Here is a 22692-nt window from a genome sequence, read left to right on the forward strand (position 1 = left end):
ATGTTTACTTAAACTTGTAATTGCGAATTTAAGAATACCATGTAACTAATATGTAATGATTTCTTATTAAAAACTATCACTAACGACCTACAAAAGTCGGTTGTATTTTTAAAAGAAAAAAATACAATCATTTTTCACCCTGCAATAAAGCTTGTGTATTTCCTAGACAGCCTAAATCAACAACAACAGACCACAGATTATATTGTATTCCGGGCGCAACGTTCAATATTTCAAAGTGTATTTCGAGTGAACACGGCAAGCAATTCTAGTGATATACGGGCAAGAGGCTCAGCGGAACACCTACACAACCATTGTTCTTTTTTAGCTGAAAATGTTGGTAAAGCGCGCGTAAAATGAAAAATACAACGAATTTCTGGACATGGAGCTACTTCTAACGGACAGTTCGTACATGGTTTCTATTCCATCGGATAAGTTTTTTTTTCATCAATGATGCGTATAGAGTTGTTGAACATACTTTTTGGCAGTTTTCTGGGTATAGTAAATATTGTTAGCTGGTCAGAAAACAAACTCCAAAAAAAAACCATTCAAACGCAAACCATGTGTGAACCGATTACACAAAGGCCCTTATTTTTATACTTCTAAATTTTTTAGTAATTTTTATATGCGACGTTATTTAGATACCTATTTAAATAAAATTTAAAATATGAAGAAAAAAGTCGTTCGTCTATTTACTAGGAACAATAACACGAAAAATAATGCTTAACTTTCTGAGGGGAAGTGAGTTCAGATAAATGGCAGTTCATACTCAGATTTGTTCGAACAATTTAACATATTATTACGTAAATATCACTTCCATATGTAGATAGTTTATTACAGGAGGTTCATATAAAAGTCCCACAATTCTTGTAACGCTTTATTGTTTATAATTGACAGTATTGACACTAGTATTCGCCCATTTATTATTGATTTCGGTAATATTATCGCCTCTCGGGTTAATATCCACCAACATATACGTGCACAGATGATAAAACTTCGTCGTTATTACATAGTATTCAGAATCGCCAAGTCCATCCGTTTTGTATCTCTCCATTGCTCTGCTTAGTAAATGAAACCTAAAATTACAGTTTTAATGAGTTAAATATAATAAGATTATGCGCATTGTTAAGTTAAACCAGAGGGCATTTTTTTTCATCAAATGACTCTTCGCGGTTTGGGTAGAGCGGCAAGAAGTGTTAGATTTTTACGGACTAAACCCACCCATGATCCTCATTTTGCCTCTTTCGGACAATCCTGCTGGCTCAGTAGAACCATTTGCTTTTTAAATTAACAGTCCGTCTAGAAAAGCGGCATTTCAACAATCGTCATCAAAACGCCCAAATGTATGAAAACGAATGACATTTAGCGAACGTGACTTTGAGCATCCAGCTCCTCAAAGCATTGACTTAGAAACACAATATGTATGTAGATATCTCTATGCCTCAAAGTCACGATTCATCACAAAGATGAAAGATCTCCACTCATTCATGTGATTTGTATTGTTTCTATTGACTCCTACGTAAATAGAAACAATGCAAGCATAACCTTTGGTTTAAGAAGTTTGTTTTGACACGAGACCGTAGGTACATGCCTCAAATTCCCATTAACGACCTCTTGAACTCTTTAATGCATAAAAGTCCGAAGAAAAAATAAGTTTATTCCTTAACACACAATCACTTTTATAGATGAACTAAATTAAGGTCGAATGTTGCTGATATCGCCATAATGTGTGTTATATATTGTCGGTGACGAATGGATTGACTGACACTAAATGGCTGGCATATTATCGGTTCGCCGCAGCTATTTGTGCATTCCTATCTGAGTGCGCTTATTAGGTATGGTAATAAATTAGGTATAGACTTAAATACAATAAGTGGGTACGTATAAAACACTAGATGTTGCCCGGGAATGTGATTTGACGAGTGACAGGACGGAATGGAAGAAAAAGAAAATGTGAAATTTGTGATTTTTTTTCCAAAATGAAAAAAAATCACGGTTAGGAAGAAGATAGTTGCTTATCAAGATAATACTTACATTAAAAGCAAAGCTCTAGAACATTAATGATGTGGTACCTATACATTAGAAAACATTACCTGAAAAGATTTTCAGGTTCACGATCATGAGGAAGGACTTCGTAAACGCCAACCTTTTTACTGTACCTCACAATGGGATAGCCGGCGGCGCGGAGCCTGAAAAATATGAAACATCGTACGAAACCTGAAACTTGACTGCAAGGATAGCCGAAAGGTAAAATTCACGACATTAAACCTACTGGACGCATTGTGACGCGGATTCTATGAAATTCCCGCGTATGTAATCCATGTGTGTTATCCACGAGTGAGTCTGATTACTTATGCAAGGATTGAATTCGATAAGTATTACGGGAGTCATTGAGTAAAACAAAACTGGCAATAGTAAAACATTTTGCTAAACCTACACTGCAACGGTATTTTTGTTGCAATTTTATCTAAATAAAAATGATATTTTAAAAACGTTACCGCAGAACTTGCAACGCCTCAATGCTGATAAATGATGCCTCATTTTGCAACGTTACCCTCCACGTAATACTATCCAAATGTTTGAATGGAAATTAACTATATTAATGCTGTTTTGTACAAAATTAAAATAAGACCTACCTCCAAAACATGTCGTTATCCTCTCCTCCCCATCCGAAATAAAGGTTGGAGTATCCGTTAGCTCTCTGAAACTGTTCCACAGTCATGGCGACGACACCACCGAAAATTGACTTGAATTTGAACGTCATACTAAAAAATGGTAAATCACGTCATTTCTTCAAGTAATAATTTTACCTCCGATGCAAATAGAGGGGTGTTGTAAGTTTGACGTGCTGCCTGTCTGTCTGTCTATGGCATCATAGTTCCCGACGGAGCGATTTCAATATAAACTATATTGAAATTGCTCCATCGGGAACCATTAACAATTTTGTATTAAAGATGAATTATGCGGTGTTTTGTGACATTTTTGAAAAAAAATCGGTTATCTCGTTAGAGTGGTGAGAACAAAGCTTTTATCTTCCACAGTGGTGGTATAGAAGAAGAAAGTGGTATCATGGTCCTACTTACTTGTATTCCCTTCTGAGTACTGTATCGTCAACCTTCGCACACAAATGTCTCGGCAGCATCGGGCATGTGTACAGAATGCTGGCGTTCAGCGGCAGCAAATCCAAGTCATGGAATATCACGCAATGGAACGAGTTGAATTTCATCATCTCTTGGAACCCGGCGTTCAAGAGACGTCCTTTATTGAAGAGGCCTTTGTCTAAAATGTGAAATAATTGGAACGTCACGGATTTTCGGAAAATACTTTAATTAAATTGTTACACTGCAATGATGTGTGATGTTTCTACTCGTATCTTGCAAAGGACTATTATTTTAAATAAATAAATAAAATAAATAAATGCGGACAACATCACAGACATTGTTCTGAACACAAAGTAAGTTGCTAAAGCACTTGTGTTATGGAATTCAGATACAACAAAGGTACCACAAACACCCAGACCCGAGACAATGTAGGAAATGTGATTTTTACATTGACCCGACCGGGGATCGAACCCGGGACCTCATAGTTAACGACACCTTGAAACCGGTGCGTACGCCACTCGACCACGGAGGTCGTCAAACGCTGTCTATTTCCTGATACGGACGATATTTCGCAATCATTTGACCATTATAACTGTGAACATTTTGGAATCATTGATTTTACCCATTGATTTTGGCCATTTAAGGTGCAATACTCACTTAAAATGCAGTGGCAAGCGTCGCTAGAAGACGTGTGTGAACCAGTTTTGTTCCTTTTGTCTTTTAATGACTGTATGACGTAGATATGATTTAAATTTATTTGTGCTAAATGTAAAGGGTTTGCAAAGGCGTTGCCAGCTGCTGTTATTTTGTGTCAGAATTTACCTATATCACTGACGTTTTTCTCTAGATTCTAGTTATTTTAAGGATGCTTAGAAAATGCCTTTTAACTGTTTACCTTGTTGTTCAATGACAAAAATTTGGTACTCCAACTTTTGATTAATTAAAAATGGATGTATGTTGTATAAGAATATGCCCAAATTGTGTAAGCGATTCCTGAAATGTTGAACATAAAACATTTAGTAAATGCCATCGTACGCTAGTTCTATGTTTTAGAAATTATTTATGTAACACATGCTCTTCTTAGATGTTCCTAATAGGTTTTACAATGATTTTATTATGAAGACTTTTTGTACACATCATTATCTCCAAACTCCGAAGATTTTACTATCTCAGGGACTACTTCTTACAAACTCATAAGAGCTCTTACAAAAACGCGATTTTTTGGATATTTGAGAGTTTCAGGAATCTTTTGCCTGTCTCATGGACTACAGAGATCCCAGACTTACCTATATGGCACAATTATACCGACTCGATGCTTAGGTTTGCAATCCAAAGGCCGGTAATAACCTCCTTTCTTCACTTGAGGATGTATATTTTCATCAGTATAATTAACACTCGTTTTATTTATATGTACCTTTCCTAAAATTGAAACAAAAAATAACACATCCAGAAATTCTGTATCCTACAGTCTTAAAGAAATATTATATGATTGTGGAAGTGAGACACCGCAACACAAGGCGTATAGTGCCATTTCCCTTATTTACCCGCAGTATTTTTAATTTAAGACGTGGCGATAGGTCTCCTGGAAAAAAACTTTTGGGCATCCGAAGATCGTAACAATAATAAGAATAAAATAAAAACGTTGGAAAGGATGTTCAAGGGGTATAATAGAAAAAGTTTCACAATATAATGTGCTAAGAAAAGACCAAACTTGGGTAAAGTGACAAAATTAGTATAGTACCAATAAAGGAGGTTCCAATGTCCTAAAACTTGGTTTTTATCTCTTCAAAAACAAACGTAACGGTTTTCCTCATTCTCAGAATATTTAAAAGAAGATTAAACTGTTCGTAAGATCAGTAGAAATCTTTATTATTAAGAATTAAGGGAAATTAGGTAACGATTGGTTTTAAAATCTACGTTTGTATATTTGATGTATGTAAATTGTACAACAAGAAAATTGAAAAACAAATTATTTTTGACTTGTATGGAAATAATTGGTCCTTTTCTAACATTTCTAATTATATGAACTTCGTTCTGCTGGGGTGATTTTTAAATCTAAACCATTCTGGGCGCCACCAAATGCCATCCAAATCATCCAAATCGGTCCAGCCGTTTGGATGGACTTTAGTGGCATATAAACTTGTCATAGAAAGATACTTATATTTATAAAGATGGTAACTACATAGTTAATAGGCACTACAGTCTGTTAAGCTCACCAAGTGGTTCCTTCAGCCTGCAAGTTGGCATATTTTGAGCCTCCGTCCGAGCTTCTGCTTCAAAACCTGAAAAACATATATTTTTTTCACATTCACTCAGGGCCATCTGGTCCTGAATGAGAAATTAGACTCCTTTGTAACCTGAAATCTGAGCAATCTATTAAAATATTTTAAACACATTTGTAAGTATACAGAAAGACACAGTGGGCTAGTCCTGTATAAGAATATATATTATATAAATGAGATGATAATGTCAGAAATACCAAAACAACCACCTTAACCTTACCTAGAGACTCGTTTTTGTATTTGATCGCTTCGTCAGGATATTCCAACGTTTTTGGGTCATAACTTTCAATGGTGTCCACTGCATTAGATGGGCGAAGCACTGCAATCATACTATTAATTTACTCATCCTTATTTACTTCTCATCCACTTTAGAACTTTTTACACAAGAATCTACTCTTAAACGACTTCAAAAAGGAGGGGTTCTCAATCCATCCTCATCATTGTTGGTCCCATTCAAATTCATCGAGTTTGCCTCAGTACTTTATATTTGAAGACGTTCTATGTTTTTTTTCTGAATCATTATAAAGTCCATTAAGAACACGTGGTACTGACAAACTTTTATACTTATAATAATTCTTACCTTTTGCTGCTTTCGTATAAGCTTCAGTATTAGCTACAACCTCTGCAATAACTGGCAGGTCACGTTCAAATAAATCCGGGAACAGGTCTGCCCGGTGCGTGTAGATGTAGTACACTCCTGATGTGAATAGCAGCATCGTGATCCAGGCCTTCCATTTCCTCCTTACATCCTTTCTTCTTCTCGGCTCTTTGGATGAGTCCAGACATTCATGCAAAGAGTTACGTCGCTCCCATTCTGTTGATGAAATTGAGTACTGTACGGGATTGGGGAATATATGTAATAGGTATATTTTTGCATGTGACATGTATACTTGTAAAACAAAATTGCCTGCACAGATTACCGAGTGGTGAAATGTCACTACAGCGACGTGCCCTGGGTTCGATTCCCAGGACAAGTATTTGTGTGATCCACGACGGCGAATCAAAAACATCTGATCTACTGATCGATTAGAATCCAAATGCAAAAAAAATAAAAATGTTGGTCTACTTACTGGCACCACGATGTGTAGAAACTGCTTTGACAAGTTTTCTGACGGGCACGTAGGCTTTCATGACTAAAACTGAATGGCAATGATATAAAAGATGTCGGTAAGCTACACATAAATATGGATGTGTAAGCATACCGCTTCTACAGACATTTTTGCCAGTTTACAAACATTTGTGATTCAATAAACAAGATTCGTTTTGTGTCGTCATCAGTTAGAATCCATTTTACTCATTGGTAGTTGACCTTGACGTTATCATCATGATCACATATTTTAAAAATATACAAAAGGTAACCTAACTTATATTTTGTTTGAAAGTTTTAAGTGGCCGCGATTTTACGTGCCTTTCTTTGTACCTAAAATTAGGACTAAAGCCTACCTTTAAAATCCTTACTCAGACATACTTCATTAACTAAAGTGTCTGTCTAACAAACAGTAGAAGTAGAACATCACAAACAACTCGCTCCAGCTACAAGGTGATCTACAAGGCTTGGTATATGTTCGTACAATTGTTTCCGAGACTTATTACCGGCAGTTAACGCCGCGCCGAAGCGAATTGAAGCCGTGCCTCGGAAATTTGGCGCCAGGAGTTTATTAAACACAGGTCTCCGAACATTCGTTAAAGACAAAACGAAAAACATTCAGTGAAAACTTTAATTAAAACAAAAGTGTATCAATTACAAAACGACATCACAGAAAGTTAAAAATAAAGTAAATCTACAAAATTTTACAAAGTGCGTTATAAAATTTAAGGCAAGGCTTCCTGGCTTTTACGAGTTGTCTCGGTTTTTCTATGTTTTTGTATTTTTCTTATATATTCCTAGCGCAAAGGTTACAAAAGAGTAACAATACATCTCAGAAACAGATCATTAAATTCATGGTGACAATTTTGGCGATAATTACTGGTTGGGTAACACATGATGATATAAAATCTTAAATGTTCATTGGGACTTGAGAGCTAATCCTGCACCATGCATTGCGACCGACCCATTATCTCGTCATTTCACAGACGCGTCAGAGATTTCCTCTCCACCACGTGATAGAGTTCGCCTTCCTTTACTTCTGCTCCACTGTAGGACAGTTTATTCCCCAAAGAGTTTGGCGAGCTGCCTCATTATGCTCTTCATCGCTATTTTCATTCTGATGGGGTTCACGTCGGCTAGAATGTGAGTGTACAGTTTCCGCTTGACCACGCTCAACAACTTGTACTTTGTTGAACGCAAGCCTTCGACCTGGTACCGAAGTTTTGAATAGTCAAGGAAAAAGTACCTGTCGACAGAATTAAGCAATGGTTATTAATTAATTGACTTCAAATTGTTTTGGGAACATCGGGCAATTTGGGAGAATTTTTTCTTTAATCAAATGAAAAGACGTTCCAGAAATGAGAGAAAATTTGAGAATCCTAAAAAAAAAGTGTTGGTATACGTTACAAAAGGTGTTATTATTACCTATCCTTTCCTGCTCTATTGCGCTCGTGAGGCAAAGTAGCGAACCTGGCTATAGTGCTGTTGTATCGAAGCATTGGTAGTTTTGCAGATTGTAGTCTGAAAATTGAAGAATAATACCATCTGGACAAAGAGAAAAATTTCAAAAATGCTACTTTTTTCACATGATATCGTCATTTTTGGGATACCCTACATATATAAAAGCCCCATGACATTAATTGACAATGTCAATGCAATTTTCCAAATCCGAGCAAGAGAGACAACGAGACATCTAAGCGATTGTGGCTCGTTAGATTCAGGTTTTTTCTTTCTTACATGGCTTTGTAATCATGTCTTAATTAATGATCCTTAAAAATGAATGTCTGACCTAATATACATATCGTCGTCTTCGGCACCCCAACTCCAGTAGAAGTTGGAGTAGCCATTGACAGCGATATACTGGTCTGGCATAAGTGACGTCACGCCACCGAATAGAGTTTCGTAGGCTAAACTGTAAAAACAAAAAGATTTTCCTCAACCAGCACGAAATTAACATAATTATATTTACAACATAAAAACAAACAATGTTAAACTAGATGAATTGGTTACATTATAATGAGGATTGAAAGTTCCTGACAACTCATACACTGAGTATTTAATTTTAAAACTTACGCAAGAGACACTTCTGAAATCTAAATTACCTACGTAAGATCATTCAAAGTAAAAGGAAGTCCTTACTATACGAACAAACTGAAAAGCATTATATTTTCATGTGAAAAAAAAACATTGTCTAGTACTAGACAAATCAAAAATCAAAATGTATTCAAGGTATTCAAGGCTAAGACGTTCACATACTTATAGTTTTGTGATTCGACTGACGGAGACATATGAGTGGGGTACTTCATGCAGGTGTAGGAGATCCTCTCGTCCTCGGGGATGAGGTCCACGTCGTGGAAGATCAGGCAGTCCCAGCTGCCGAACCGCTGGCTCTCCAGGAATGCAATGTTATATAATGTGCCTTTGTTGAATTGTTCTATACCTGTTAGAGCAAAGGTTTTTGAGATAAAATCTATTAAGAACATCCCGTTTGGCACAGATGATCAATTGCCACGAATGCACTAAGGATCTAGATATCAAATGCGCTATGTATACCTAATTAGCTACAATAGGATAGTAAAAGTTGATAGAAATGTCCCAAATCCTATAAATTTTCTCTAAATCTCCAATTTCACAACGTATATCCGCTTTGATAACATTGTGACAATAATTAAAGAATATTTAAGACGGCTTAAAACAAGGGTTCGCCATAAAATTAAACTCCATTATAAAATCATCCTTCACAATACTTTTGTAGTTGACAATTTAGATTAGGTCTCAAGACTCACCGTATTGCTCAATGACGAATATCCTGTACTCCAATAATTGCTTCTTCAGAAACGGATGCAAATAGCGAAGGAGGACAGCTAAATTCATTTTCCGATTACTGGAAAACACGAAACAATTTTGCACAAATAAAATGAAGAAGCTTTATGCTTCCGCCCTCTGGCTTCCACAACAGCAACAATCTTTCTTTGGGAAGAAAGTTTACTCCCGTATGAACGTGGACATTTTAGTATACTGCGTCGGATACAAGGTAGAAAAAAACGACACCTGCGTTTAGAAAATTCAAATCACATGCACAAAGACAAGCATCACTTGTACACCTTTTTTTTAGACCGCTGCAGTCGATGTTTCCTATCTGTCAAAACAAACTCAGGGGACGTTATCTTTTTTTAAGCCTGACTGATGTGATATGTTTAGGTTTGTAGTTGACCTACCGGTATGGAACTATAATAGCCACTCGATGTGATGCGCGGCAGTCCACAGGTGCGTAGTAACCACCTGGACTCACGTCGGTATTCCGGTCCTCAACCCATTTGAGGTCCGGGATACTTTTGTCTACTAATATTGGACCTGGAAAAAATTAAAAGTTTTTTAACCGACAAAAAGAGCCTTACTCTTTTTCGTAAAAGAGGAGAACAAATTGCGCTTCTTAAATCTGGATTTCTACATCTTTTGGGAAATAAGTAGATCATTATAACTGTGAAGTAAGCCATACTATTTTTTCTCTAGAATAATAACATCATTGACTTACCCAAAGAAGACTCATTTAATTGACAGCTAGGTACGCCTTCAGAATATCTGCGAGTCTCTTCTTCACCTTAAACAATATTAAAAGCTTATTGAATCAATCAGCTCAGCCTATCGAAATCCACCACCGGACTGGGCTCTCCCAGTTACGCCACGAGTCCGCTGGCACGCGTCCACGACCATAGTAATATTACTTTTACACGTGGTGGTAGAGCCCTCTGGAATACTCTGAAGCTCACACTCCTACGAGTACATCCGGTTCAAGCCAGCTAACTTTCTAGGTCGTCAGAACCATCGGGTTGGATTCCCAGGGCATCCTACAAAGCATTCTTCTATTCCAAGTTTCCACTCGTAATTATCGTTGGTGTTAAAACACAATATAATGCAACAAGCATTTTATTGACTGATATGATCCCTTATTTTTCTTACGTACAAAATAAACTTACCAATATTCTTAAATAGATGTTTCATTGACATGAACCAATAATAAGAAGAATTATATTCGTGCTTGTAATCTGCAACGAAATTTTTTATATGGATCGAGTGGTAAGTAAATTAAATGATGATACAGTAGCAAATATTAAGTGACTACTGACACTTATGACTCAATCAAAATGGAAAATAATTAAAAAGATATTATACACCTACTCACCCATTAAAATTTCCGAAGAATTTTTCAAGGAATACTTATAAACTAAATCAGCCTCTCCAGGCACATTATGATTATTCGTGCTCGCGTTAGCATAACCTAGCTTATAAATATTACTTTCCAAATCTTTCCTATATTCCGAGTAATTGTATAAATAGTACCATTCAACCATGAACAGTACGGATAGTAGCAGCAACCATCGCCTGTGGGTGTACCTCGAACAACGAACGAAGTTTCCTAAAGATTCTTCAGGTGTACACTCATGTATTTTGTGGAAACAGTCAAAGCCGCAATCGTCTGACGAACGCGGACGTTTATCTTTTTCTTTATAATCGATCATTTTTGTTTATTGTTTTACTCTCTATTGTAACCTGAAACTTTATAATTATATGTGTTCAATCATATTGTAAGGGCAAACAACAGTCAATGGAGAAGAAATAGAAAATAATAATAATAATTTATAACAACATAAAGATACAACTGACTTCAAATAGAAACTGCTGAGCCAGACCAAAATTTTATGCGACCAAATGACAGCATTTCACGTTGACAGTGCAATACGCAGATGACAGTCTTGGAGACCACAACACAATCACATGACGTATAAAAGGAAAAACTGACTCCTCACCTTTAGCACACAGAGGAAGCTGCAGAGTCAAAGTTATACTTGTCAAGGGTACTCACACAAGTGTCGAGGCAATCCCGCAACCTCGCCAGTGCAAGCCCAGCCCTAAACGAGCGCGGAGCCAGCCTCCGCCCGCCCTACATTCACCACCAACACGACCATATTTACTTCAAACTATAATAACTAACATACATTAATGAACTTCCAAAAGACTAACTTAATTAAATTATCAATTTACTTCTACATTATGCTCAAGTTATGGTACTTTTAATCCTAAAAAGCTAAATTGCCCCCATATTATGTTATGACAAATTAATGGGCAGATATCAGTCTTTTATTTCTGAGCTGTTCTGAAGTTTCGAGTGCTTTGGGGAGTGGAAAAAATACCGAGCATGTATCCCAGTAACGATAAGACATGCACAGCTTTGCCTCAAGCTGTGCACCTTAATGAAAGCCCAACTTTTAACACGAATCATTTGATACTTAGGTAATTTTCAATGATCGACAATAATTTTTACGACTTTACTACTGAAATTATTTTTAGAGACTTCCAAATATGATTTATGTCATCTGCCAAAATAGAATATCCATAGATTCCTTGGAGTTACGTTCAGAACTCTTTAGAACCACACGCACCCTACTTGTACTCCTCAGCTGTATTTAGTATTTCGTGTTTGCTCGAGAGTATTTTAGAAATCACTCCCTTCCACATAATCAAAAAGATGAACAAGAAAAACAATCACAAAAAGGCAAAAATCACAGACCTATTGTATGAAATGGCAGATGTCAAAATCAATGTAGTAATCTTCCTTCGTAGAAATTTATTAAATTTTCAATGAAAATTGTATCTAATATCTTAAATTGTACCGTATAATTAAGGAGAGACGCTTTATTGTCGGAGTTTCAATGTTTACACTAATAACGTTTCGACATTTAGCTCTCCATCGCATCTTGCCACTTGTACCTAAAACCCAGAGGCTTTAGGCGCTTTTCTCGGACCCTGACTATTCCATGGCCAAAATGGACTAAATCGAGAGATTAGTTTCAAATCAAGAGCATTAAAAAACATTTGGCGTAAGTAAGACATGAAAAATCCTCCTTTTCTTCTTCTTTTTATTCGCAAACTGTAAAACAAAGTGAGTAATTTTATTTTTTGCCTGAAGATGGCGAAACAAACTCGACTTTTTCACATGAAACTGGCCTCTGTTAGCCATAGACCGATTAAATGGAAGGAGGAAAGGCAGGCGCTTGCCCTGCAGTGGGTAATAGCTGATAATAAATACATAAAAATATTTATAGCCTCTGTCCAGTTTCTGACATAAGAATCCTCGAATCCCATTGTCTGGGGAAAAAATATAGTATTTATCTTATCTACTTTCCAAATCTGTTTTGTTGTTTTTCTTTCACAGATTCATTCCTGACCACTCGATAAATTTATTTGAAGCACTCTCGGCCTAAACTCTATCTCAAGAATCCCAAATGACCGCATAGATTATGTTACACCAAAATGTAAATTTCCGGAACTTTTATATCCATTGCGAATTTACTTCGTCCAAACAAAGAAATCACTTGACAAGAACAGCAATGGTTTTCTACATAAACCTTACTCGGAAACGCTTCCTAATAGCTCTTTCCATTCTTTTTCTATTGGAGTGTTACTTCAACATGTCAAGTTATTACAAAGTATTGTATGATACTACGTACTTTACGAAAAGTTTATCTCCCAATACAAGTGCTAATGTATTAGCAAAAAGTGTAGAAACGTCTACCGTATGTAGTGAAGAAGACTCGTTGGACTATCAAACTACAGGGAATGATTGGAAGCCATACAAGTATCCATTAATAAATTCAACAGACATAGAAATGGGTGAGTTGTTTAAGATAATGGATTAACATGAGGTGACCGTACTGTGATGTTGTAACGAACTAAGTATTATGTTACGGTTAACTCACGCTTTTATTGGGATTGCCCCACTAGTTTCGGACCCAAACGAAGTCTTTTCAGGAACAGACAAGGCGGCGCGATCGCGAGTCTTACTGCAAATCACGACCTTGCCGCATCCGCAACTAGTCGGGCAATCCCGATAAATACGCGTGCGGCGTGAATAAGCCGTTGCATTATTATAATAATGAATCATCATCAGGAAAGATACTACTAAAAATACTATAATGGGCGTGTCTATTCTGCATATTACATACTAGCTGTTGCCCGCAACTTCGTCTGCGTGGGTAGAAGATATAAGTTATGATTTATACCTGCCCTGTTTTTTCCGCATTTTCCATTGTATCTTCGCTCCTATTAGTCGCAGCGTGATAATTTATATCCTAAAACCTTCCTCAATGAATGGTCTATTCAATACAAAAAAAAAAATCAATTCGATCCTGTAGTTCCTGAGATTAGCGCGTTCAAACAAACAAACAAACTCTTCAGCTTTATATATTAGTATAGATTTCCTTAACGTATTCTCAATGAATACGTGATCTACCATATTTTATTAATCAAAGTTTCCCTATATCGTGAACAGTGGCATTAAAAACTCGTGTCTTAGCGCCGGTCTGATCATGATCTCGTTCAGTTTATAGTTTATTAAATAATTTACAGAACTTGGAAATCAGTACAATACTTCATATGACTGGTTTATGGCCATGAAGCATCAGTTTAAAAGATTAGGTAAATATTAATATTATATTCAGTTATTCTGTATCAGAGCCTCGTAATATACCGATTTTTATAGTATTTAGCATGTCTTATGTAATAAACAAATGAGAAAAACAGATCTTCATCATTCTTATTGTTTTAGGTAGTGGGGACTCTCCTAAATATTCAAAAGACTTACGCGCTTGTGTAGTAAACATGTCTGCTTTTGGTAAGTTTAAGTCATCTTCAATAATGTATGTCAACTGATCCTTCACACAAATGTAAGATAATGCAACTGATAGAACTCAAACGCAACCTATTCTATTTAATATTTAAAAACTACATTATTTACTTTAGAGCCAATAAAGGTGGAAAAGCTTGAACTGCAATCGAAAAAGGTGCAGAAAGAACTCCTGTTTATAAAACGAGGAGGGCGTCATGCGCCTGCGCACTGCCGCCCTACGCATCGAGTGGCCATTATAATTCCATACCGGTTAGTGACAGTTTTCGACGACTCTCTCCATAATTACAAAAGGTTTTTCTTTTTCTTGCCTACCCGACCAATTTTAAGCTTTTGCAGAAATGTATAAACATGACGCCATCTTTCGCATAACAAGTTAAATTAAATTGATTATATTGAATGTGTTCTTTATGAGCAAATAATCCTAATAATGTTTATAGAAAGCGTTTTAGCATTATATTTTGATTTGAAAATGAGTGGCGGTTTTTTGTAATTTCTTCAGGGACGACCTCAGGGCCAAATCTCTTTCTATTGAATTACAATGTACCTATTTTGTTATTTTCTAGGGATCGCAGAAAAAACTTGATAATATTACTGCATTACCTCCATCCCTTGTTAAAGAAACAGTTGTTGGATTACAGAGTGTTTGTTGTGGAGCAGTTCGGTAAGTGTCTAGTTATAACATTTGTAGTTCGTTTCTTTACTTTTGCTTTAGAATTAAGTTGGTTTCAGAATACAGTGGATTGAGTTACTTACTCTTTATATTTTTGTTTCTCTCGAAGAGAGATGCCGCTCTATGTCATGTGTATAAGTCTGTCTCGTTTTCACGACTATAATAATATTTATTTACGACGCGCGACGTGGTGGTAAACCCTCTGGATTTAATATAAATAAAGAGCTTTGTGCATATTACTCGTCTTATAGACCACCGTATATGTACTTTTCTGCGTAGGTAAAGAAAAGTTCAACAAAGGCACATTATATAACATCGCGTTCCTGGAGAGCCAGCGGTTCGGCAGCTGGGACTGCCTGATCTTTCACGACGTGGACCTCATCCCCGAGGACGAGAGGATCTCGTACTCCTGCCAGGAGAACCCCACGCACATGGCGGCAGCCGTCGAGTCCTTTGGTTATAAGTGACTAAAATTAAATATAAAGTCATATTTATTTCATATATTTAGTCAAAAAAAAATTTTTTTTTTTATAAAATAATGTTAGATCTAATAGAAAGAACATTCTTTATTGCGCACCACATAAGTACAGGATTTTATACAAATGAATAGTCCAGTTTCATGGCGCCTCAGTAGGCGGTCTTAATGATTCCCACAGTTAGAAATTCACGAAAGATCCCATTCGCGGGGTTTACACAAAAATTAGGAGTCTCTTATCTCAAAAAGACACCCATCCACAACAATAATTTGTGGTTCACACAAAGACTTCTCCTACGCGGGATCGAACACGCAACACCTCGCGCCGAGTAGATTTGGCGCGATGACAAAACCACTACGCCATCCTTGCAATCATAAAACGCTGTTTTAATTTCATCAATATTCTCTTTGCTTACTCTCATTTACTCTAAGTACTGAAAACTTACTAACACTAAGCCACGGTTAAAATTTTTAGACTACCTTACTCGAAAATTTTCGGCGGCGTGACGTCACTCACTCCAGCACAATATGAAGCCGTCAACGGATACTCCAACTTCTATTGGAACTGGGGCGGAGAGGACGATGACGTTCGTGGCAGGTGAGGCTTTACTTTCTACGACCTCTTCAAGCTAGGCAGTTGCGTTTGTACAGAACCGAGAGGCTGATTTGGGAAATTCAAATTTTAATTTACTCAATAACCTTTTTTCGTGGTGGCCCTGCGATCCAATGCATGTATTTATATGCAAGAGATGGTCGATCCCAAAAAGAAGAGCCTATAATACTGACATAATGTTAAGGAAATCATCTTAAAGGAACATCTGAAATCGCCCCGCAGTGAGCAAGCGTGGTGACTAATGATCATATCTTCTATACGGGAAGGCTAGGCTGGTATTATTTTATTAAAAAATTGTTAAATCTGGCTCATAAGTAGAACTTTTTGATCGTTATTAAAAAAATGAATAGCTCCCAGAATCACCCTACATCCTTAACCTGTCACTGCTCTTTCTACGTGAGAAGAAACTAGCGCAACCATAATCACGCTGTCTTGCCATCTTCATATTACTATAGTCAAATAATTTTCAGAATACTCGCAAAGAACATCACGATTTCGAGATATGATCCATCGATTGCCCGATACGCTACGCTGCCACATCCTTATAACGAATGCGGAAGAGAGAGGTTATGTTTTAATTGATTCTTATAATTTATTTGGTATCTCTAATTCCTATCACTTCTAGTCCTTAGGATACTTTACTTATTTATTGTACAAGAATGTATTCATAGCATCTGTCCAATCAAAATAATATCAAAGACTGGATTTATTGGTCTAGTAGTTTAGTGCTGGAGGTCGTGGGTTCGATTCCCACCCGGGACAAATTTGAATGTGAAGAACACGGACATTTTTATTTGTCTGGGTGTAATTTACTCTGTATTATGTATTTATTTAGAAATACATAAGTATGTTTATCGGTTGTCTAGTTCTCATAATATAAGCTTTGCTAGTTTTAAGACCACTTGGCGTTGTTTTTTTGACACAAATTGGCAATAGAGTCATTTCGATTCGTCGGTAAAACAAAAATCAATAGACAACACAAATGTCCCTTTAGATATAAATTTCGCTTCACAGAATCCTCTTCCTTTTACTATCGAGACTACGGTACCACAAGGAAGGGCTATCCACAACCCAATACAAGATAATCAAAGTGTCTGAGAAGAAGCTGTACACCCACATTGTGGCTGACGTCAACCCCATGAGGATCAAACTGGACACGAAGAGTTTGATGCAGCGGATCATAAGGATGCATGGAAGCACCATGACATACAGCCGACAGGATTTGAACCTGAAGGCGATAGCTGCTAGACGTCTGCACAGCATATGAATTCTGGTCGAAAAGAGGTTAATTTCGGGTAACTTAATATCTCGAAAGACCTTGTTACTCTGGTAATAGTAGAAAAAGTAGTATTTCTACAACAGTCTTCGTTCGGTCTGAAGTTTATTTTCTCGTCGTTTAACAGAAATAAATGTTTTTACCATGTATTGAGTTATTTTATTTTACAAAGAGATTAAAAAGACAACTTAATTCCTGCCAAAGCCGAAAAACGTCTCCATGAGGCTGGCAGCATTGCCTCGTTGAATGGCAATTATAATTCTTTGACCACGCGCTTTCCGATCTTTTTTCCAAGATTTTATTTGAATGCATTGATGGTTATCAGACAAAAAGTAGATTATCATACCTTCAGACTTTATCTTCGGTTTTTCTTCCGAAAAATTGTTTGTTGGAGTTAAACTGTATGGCCTAGAATAGAGTAAATGCTAGGTCTGTACTAGGACCTTTTTGTAAATTGTTTTCTTGAAAGAGATTAAGAAAACTTAGCTGTTTCTAATGACGAGCTATGTAAACATGAACTGACATTAAAATTGACAGAAGTTGCATAAATTTGTAAACTGTAAAAAATATTTTTGTATTCTCAATTGGAGGCTGTGTAAAATTGTCTAAGGAGCCAAGATTGACTCATTTTAAGGTTTGCTTTATCTAAAGGTGAGTAATGATATCTGTATTACTGCGGTTGGTTGTCTTTTTCAGTCGTTATTACCAGCAGGCTCAAAGCGCTCGACATTCACGCTTATGCGGTGCTGTTGAGTATTACCTATAACTTTCCTTTGTCTCCTGAGAAAGTGTGATACGGGTTCGGTCCCCGCAAAGGATAGGACAAGCATTTGTGTGATCCACGAACGGTTGTTCCGAGTCTGGGTGTCTTAAGCAGGACACTTGAATGTTAGTGAAACTCCTCGCGACCAACGGATTAAATTCCTTACACTATTCGCGATTAGAATCCCAAGTGTTAAACCAGAATTACAGCTACTCCAAATCAAATACCACCAAAATGGTTTAGCCGTTTGATCGTAAATATTCTTACAAACCTTCGCCTCTATAACAATTATGTCACTAAAATTACTTAACCAACCTGTTCCATACACCAGCAGTCATGAATAACATAAACGCGGAGGAAACGAGAAGCAGCTGCCAGACTTTCGGGATCCTCTTCGGCTTCGGTTGTGCCAAAGATGGCTACAACATCCACTGCACCAGACGACGATGGCTCTTCGTCCTATCACTGTTGTTCTTGCTCCAATGTTACTTCAATGTGTCCGTCTATCTGAACTTGCTACAAAGTGCTGGGATCGACAGACTGTACTATTTCAACGCCTGGCCAAACGCCTCTGAAGAAATTGAGAATAAAAGTGTTGAATATTATAAATATCCTATCATAATCAACTCATCTGGTATATCTATGTGTAAGTTTTTACTTTTGTTATTTCGATAATGACTGCTCGGATAGCCAAGCGGTTGAATTCTCCAAGCCAAAAACACAGAGCGCGACGTGTCGCGGGTTCGATCCCCGCGTATGACAAGCATTTGTGTGATCCACGAATGATAAAGTGACTTGAATGTTTGTGGAATCCCCGCGACACAAGGATTAAAATCCTGAAAGAGGGAGTCGTTTAAAAGAAATGTACTAAGTCTTTTTAGTCTTAGCGTAGGAATTCACTCCTTTACGGGACCATGTAATATTTTGTCGCATATCTACACAATAACAGTTACCTACCTATTTTATTTGGGACTGCAGATTTGCAGTCACAATAACCTTATTTGAGAATGTTGCATGAGAGGTGGTGTTAAAAGCAATTCCTAACAGTGCATAACGTTATAAATATACTAAGTATATCTAAGGGCTGTTTAAGTATATTTCTTCAACACATACATAATATATCATATCACGTCAATGAAGTTCTCACACTTGTACTTGTTAACAGCGTTTGAAGAATCGTTTAACTCCTCATATTACTGGTTCGTAGCAATGAAGCCATGGTTTAAATATATGGGTAAGACTCACTGACTCTTAGTTTGTATGTTTTGTTAAGCAAATGGTCGTTAATTCCATGCTCTTAGCATTAAAGGCCAGTCCTACAAACATGAAGCTAAATTTCGTCGTTCTGTTCACATCTTCGGTAGTATAGTGGTAAGTATCCCCGCCTGTCACGCGGGAGACCGGGGTTCGATTCCCCGCCGGAGAGATTCTTTTTGCGTTTTTAATTTTATGTTTATAATTTTATACAGTTAGATAGTGAATTAAATACTGAAATATTAAATATTTTAGGTGATGACGACTCTCCGAAATACTTTTTATCTGACACCCCCACCTGTCAAACGAATAATACTTATTTTGGTTAGTAAACAACATTTTTTATCAGTTAATGTTTACAAGAATTCTCATATTAAAAGTAGTATAAAAGCCCACTATTTCTTTTGATAAATAAGTCTACTCTGAACGTATGTCACTGAAGTCCATCTAAACGACTGGACCGTTTTAAATGAATTCATCCCAAATTCATACAAATCTTTCGTGTAAAAGATGTATCATCTTGACAGAATTTAAATAGAAAAGAAATATATTGTCATCTTTCTTCTATCCATACAAATTCACGATCCATTTTTTTTTTTCTTAGGACGAATAATAGTCAACAAGCAGGAACCGACTCTAGACTTGGTCGCTCGAGAGAACCCTCACGTGAAGACAGGAGGGTACTACAACCCTGCCCACTGCCGCGCCAGATATCGCGTCGCCGTTGTAGTTCCATACCGGTTTGTATATATAACATTTCTACAAGATTTATCAGAATATAAATGACTAGCTGTTGCCCGCGACTTCGTCCCCGTGGGTAGAAGATATAAGTTATGATGTATACCTGCCCTGTTTTTTTCACATTTTCCATTGTATCTTCGCTCCTTTTAGTCGCAGCGGGATGATTTATAGCCTAAAGCCTTCCTCGATGAATGGTCTATTCAACACAAGATTTTTTCAATTTGGACCAGTAGTTCCTGAGATTAGCGCGTTCAAACTAACAAACAAACTTTTCAGCTTTATATATTAGTATAGATTATGTATTAGTATAGATTATAGGTGAACATGAACACTTAACAAGCTGTTGACCGCAAGGCCCCCGCCTGCTACAAATCGATAATGATCACACAGGAACAAAAAATCGGGATAAAAAATCCTATATTTTAATACTAGGTATAAACTATCTGTGTACCGAGTTTTGTCTAAATCCGTTCGGTGGTTTTGGGTAAAACAGAAAAAAACCATACATATGATCTACATGTTTTCATTTTTGAAATGTTGTGTTCTCATCAAAGTATTTTTGTTCCTACTTAGTCACATGACCTGTAGAACACCAGTTTATTTCCAGTGATCGGAAGGAACACCTGGCTGTACTCCTGCGCTACATTCATCCGCTGTTACAGAAACAACTGCTGGAATACAGAATATTTGTCGTCGAACAATACGGTAAGTTATTTGTAGGGTGGTGATTACTGTGGTGGTGATTTATCACCCTGTATGTCTTTCTCATATACTGTGTTAAGAATTAGTGGATATTTGGAGGCTCAAAGTCGAGTAAAAAGCCCTGAAAATATACATTAACAAGGCAGTGTAGCTGCCTATTTCAAAACGCGGCTGGTGAACCATCAACTACGCCATTAAATAAGAATATCGAACAGGTTGCATTGATGTTACTCGAGGCATGGCCATGGAACGAACGAGTTGATGGATCACCCCAAACCAACACAATACATACACCTATTGTTGCTCTTCTCTTTAATTAGGGAAACTAATTATTATTATTAATGAATGCCTTATAAAAGTTCTCTTTTTACAATAGGTAACGAAAAGTTCAACAAAGGCACATTATACAACATCGCTTTCCTGGAGAGCCAGCGGTTCGGCAGCTGGGACTGCCTGATCTTTCACGACGTGGACCTCATCCCCGAGGACGAGAGGATCTCGTACTCCTGCCAGGAGAACCCCACGCACATGTCACCAGCTGTAGAATCCTTTGGTTATAAGTCGGTATCAGTCTACCTAAGCTATGTAGGCTATGTAGGTTATAAGTTTATTACTTCCAAATCAAAATATTCTTAAAAGATTAAATAAGGAGGAGGATTTTAATTTGATAGGATTTTTTTTTGAAGTGGGTTACTTTGGACCCAATTCGGAAGAGCAATTTCGTTGTTTTTTTTTCATTTCGCGTGAAATATCCTGTCATTTGGTGACATAAAAAATTATCAAGTTTGGCTTAGCAGTTATTATTTGAAGTCAGTTGTGTTTTTGTTGTTAAACAGTATTACTTTGAGTATTTACTTCCAGAGAAGGTTTTAACATCCTCATTAAAGTCAAATAGGATCGGGCTGACTGTGTAAATCCAAAAGATATCTAAAAGTACATCTTACGATTTAACTTCACGAAACCTGCATAAATATACCTTTTTCTCGGAATAACCACTTATCCATGATTATCCTCTGCCCTAAGTTTTGTGAAGGCTGCCTAGATAACCTATTTTTCAGACTCCCCTACAGACTTATCTTCGGGGGCGTGACGTCATTAACTCCGGAACAATATAGGGCCGTCAATGGATATTCCAACTTCTATTGGAACTGGGGCGCAGAGGATGATGACTTTTATTACAGGTATTTGCTATATTATAGTTAATTGTGTGTTTCTATTAGCTGCCTTGTCGCGGCTTGGATCTCCGCGTAGGACAAGTATTTAAGTGATCCTGTGATGTGTGCTAGGACTTGCATATTTAAAAAACCCCCCGCTACACAACTAAATTCATGAATGCGGGAGTCGTTTTAAAAAAGGAAAAAATTGGTCCAAAATAAAAGTGTTTCTTTCTAATTTCAGACTACAATTAAAGAACTACACAGTGGCTCGTTATGATAGTTCCATTGCCAGATACGCTAGCCTTCCACACAAGCATAGCACCATCGGAAATGAAAGGTATTTGACAAGGTGACTGAGTAGAAAAAAGTTTGCGTAGGTTTCACACAGGTTACAATCTAAAGACAAAAAGAGTAAAATTACTATAAAATATACTACTTCTATCATCTTCGTCAGACTACTAAAACAGCAGCCATGATGATTTACCTATTTCGGCACTAACTCTGATTGCTAACAGACCTATTCGGGAGCGACAACGCCGCTCGCATAGTCCGCAAACGAATTGTGTCTTATTAAATACTATCGCATATTAAAAAAGAACTTTTTCGCAGGACTCTACTCCTAATGCTATCAAAATTGCGCGCTCGGAAAGAAGGTCTGATCTCCACAAAGTACAACCTGGTCCAAGTCACGAAAGAAAAGCTGTTCACCCACATACTAGCGGACGTGAACCCGATGAAAATCGACCTGGACACCAAGACGCTTGTGCAAGAAGTCATCAACTTGCAGGGGAATACCATTGAGTATGGACGACAAGAGAGGGAACTCAGTAATCCTACTGTTATGTAACTTATGCATTAAATATTAGGTCAAGTTAATTTGTGATTTT

At 37.1% G+C, this 22692-nt stretch overlaps 3 protein-coding genes and 1 non-coding gene across 9 annotated transcripts; 3 read left to right on the forward strand and 1 right to left on the reverse strand.

Moving 5' to 3' along the window:
• Positions 1 to 694: 694 nt before the first annotated feature.
• Positions 695 to 11984, reverse strand: LOC113506132. The gene is made up of 19 exons (XM_026888984.1): positions 11490 to 11984; positions 10651 to 11024; positions 10445 to 10513; positions 10003 to 10068; positions 9686 to 9821; positions 9254 to 9351; positions 8724 to 8907; positions 8257 to 8379; positions 7893 to 7988; positions 7535 to 7713; positions 5961 to 6194; positions 5601 to 5699; positions 5315 to 5380; positions 4385 to 4517; positions 3994 to 4091; positions 3081 to 3276; positions 2634 to 2762; positions 2091 to 2186; positions 695 to 1073 (listed from the first exon to the last, which is right to left on the reverse strand). The coding sequence occupies exons 2-19, from the start codon at positions 10985 to 10987 to the stop codon at positions 875 to 877; spliced, it is 2538 nt and encodes an 845-aa protein (XP_026744785.1). The 5' UTR covers positions 10988 to 11024; positions 11490 to 11984; the 3' UTR covers positions 695 to 874.
• A 65-nt stretch (positions 11985 to 12049) lies between these two features.
• LOC113506138 (beta-1,4-galactosyltransferase 4-like) lies at positions 12050 to 17430 on the forward strand. Of its 2 annotated transcripts, none has more exons than XM_026888992.1 (10): positions 12050 to 12346; positions 12436 to 13139; positions 13875 to 13943; positions 14074 to 14139; positions 14268 to 14403; positions 14718 to 14815; positions 15104 to 15287; positions 15775 to 15897; positions 16383 to 16478; positions 16927 to 17430. In XM_026888992.1, the coding sequence occupies exons 2-10, from the start codon at positions 12767 to 12769 to the stop codon at positions 17177 to 17179; spliced, it is 1398 nt and encodes a 465-aa protein (XP_026744793.1). In that variant the 5' UTR covers positions 12050 to 12346; positions 12436 to 12766; the 3' UTR covers positions 17180 to 17430. The 2 variants fall into 2 exon arrangements, with proteins under 2 accessions (XP_026744793.1, XP_026744791.1); XM_026888990.1 differs by having other exon boundaries at positions 12682 to 13139.
• A 172-nt stretch (positions 17431 to 17602) lies between these two features.
• Positions 17603 to 22681, forward strand: LOC113506135 (beta-1,4-galactosyltransferase 4-like). Of its 5 annotated transcripts, none has more exons than XM_026888986.1 (10): positions 17603 to 17839; positions 18283 to 18597; positions 19117 to 19185; positions 19461 to 19529; positions 19810 to 19945; positions 20554 to 20651; positions 21025 to 21208; positions 21707 to 21829; positions 22047 to 22154; positions 22415 to 22681. In XM_026888986.1, exons 2-10 carry the CDS (start codon positions 18288 to 18290, stop codon positions 22650 to 22652), a joined length of 1335 nt encoding a protein of 444 aa, XP_026744787.1. In that variant the 5' UTR covers positions 17603 to 17839; positions 18283 to 18287; the 3' UTR covers positions 22653 to 22681. The 5 variants fall into 5 exon arrangements, with proteins under 5 accessions (XP_026744787.1, XP_026744788.1, XP_026744786.1 ...); XM_026888987.1 differs by having other exon boundaries at positions 18286 to 18597; XM_026888985.1 differs by lacking the exon at positions 17603 to 17839 and having other exon boundaries at positions 18087 to 18597.
• On the forward strand, positions 19306 to 19377 carry Trnad-guc. Its single transcript has one exon. It is a non-coding gene; the product is annotated as a tRNA-Asp (tRNA).
• Positions 22682 to 22692: the final 11 nt, after the last annotated feature.

This window comes from Trichoplusia ni, assembly GCF_003590095.1.
Source record: "Trichoplusia ni isolate ovarian cell line Hi5 chromosome 1 unlocalized genomic scaffold, tn1 tig00001984_group0, whole genome shotgun sequence".
Classification (NCBI taxonomy): Eukaryota; Metazoa; Arthropoda; class Insecta; order Lepidoptera; family Noctuidae; genus Trichoplusia; species Trichoplusia ni.

What these genes read in the sequence shown, in the direction of transcription:
- LOC113506132 (XM_026888984.1), bottom strand. Translation starts at nt 10,987, where the DNA reads ATGATCGATTATAAAGAAAAAGATAAACGTCCGCGTTCGTCAGACGAT. An exon ending in ATTCGTCATTGAGCAATACG is followed by an intron (nt 8,908 to 9,253) that starts GTGAGTCTTGAG and finishes TTGCTCTAACAG; the next exon opens with GTATAGAACAATTCAACAAA. An exon ending in GCAGCTCGCCAAACTCTTTG is followed by an intron (nt 6,195 to 7,534) that starts GGGAATAAACTG and finishes TTTCATCAACAG; the next exon opens with AATGGGAGCGACGTAACTCT.
- LOC113506138 (XM_026888992.1), top strand. Translation starts at nt 12,767, where the DNA reads ATGTTACACCAAAATGTAAATTTCCGGAACTTTTATATCCATTGCGAA. An exon ending in GTCGAGTCCTTTGGTTATAA is followed by an intron (nt 15,288 to 15,774) that starts GTGACTAAAATT and finishes TAAAATTTTTAG; the next exon opens with ACTACCTTACTCGAAAATTT. An exon ending in GACGATGACGTTCGTGGCAG is followed by an intron (nt 15,898 to 16,382) that starts GTGAGGCTTTAC and finishes AATAATTTTCAG; the next exon opens with AATACTCGCAAAGAACATCA.
- LOC113506135 (XM_026888986.1), top strand. Translation starts at nt 18,288, where the DNA reads ATGAATAACATAAACGCGGAGGAAACGAGAAGCAGCTGCCAGACTTTC. An exon ending in GCCATGGTTTAAATATATGG is followed by an intron (nt 19,186 to 19,460) that starts GTAAGACTCACT and finishes TAAATATTTTAG; the next exon opens with GTGATGACGACTCTCCGAAA. An exon ending in GCCGTTGTAGTTCCATACCG is followed by an intron (nt 19,946 to 20,553) that starts GTTTGTATATAT and finishes GTTTATTTCCAG; the next exon opens with TGATCGGAAGGAACACCTGG.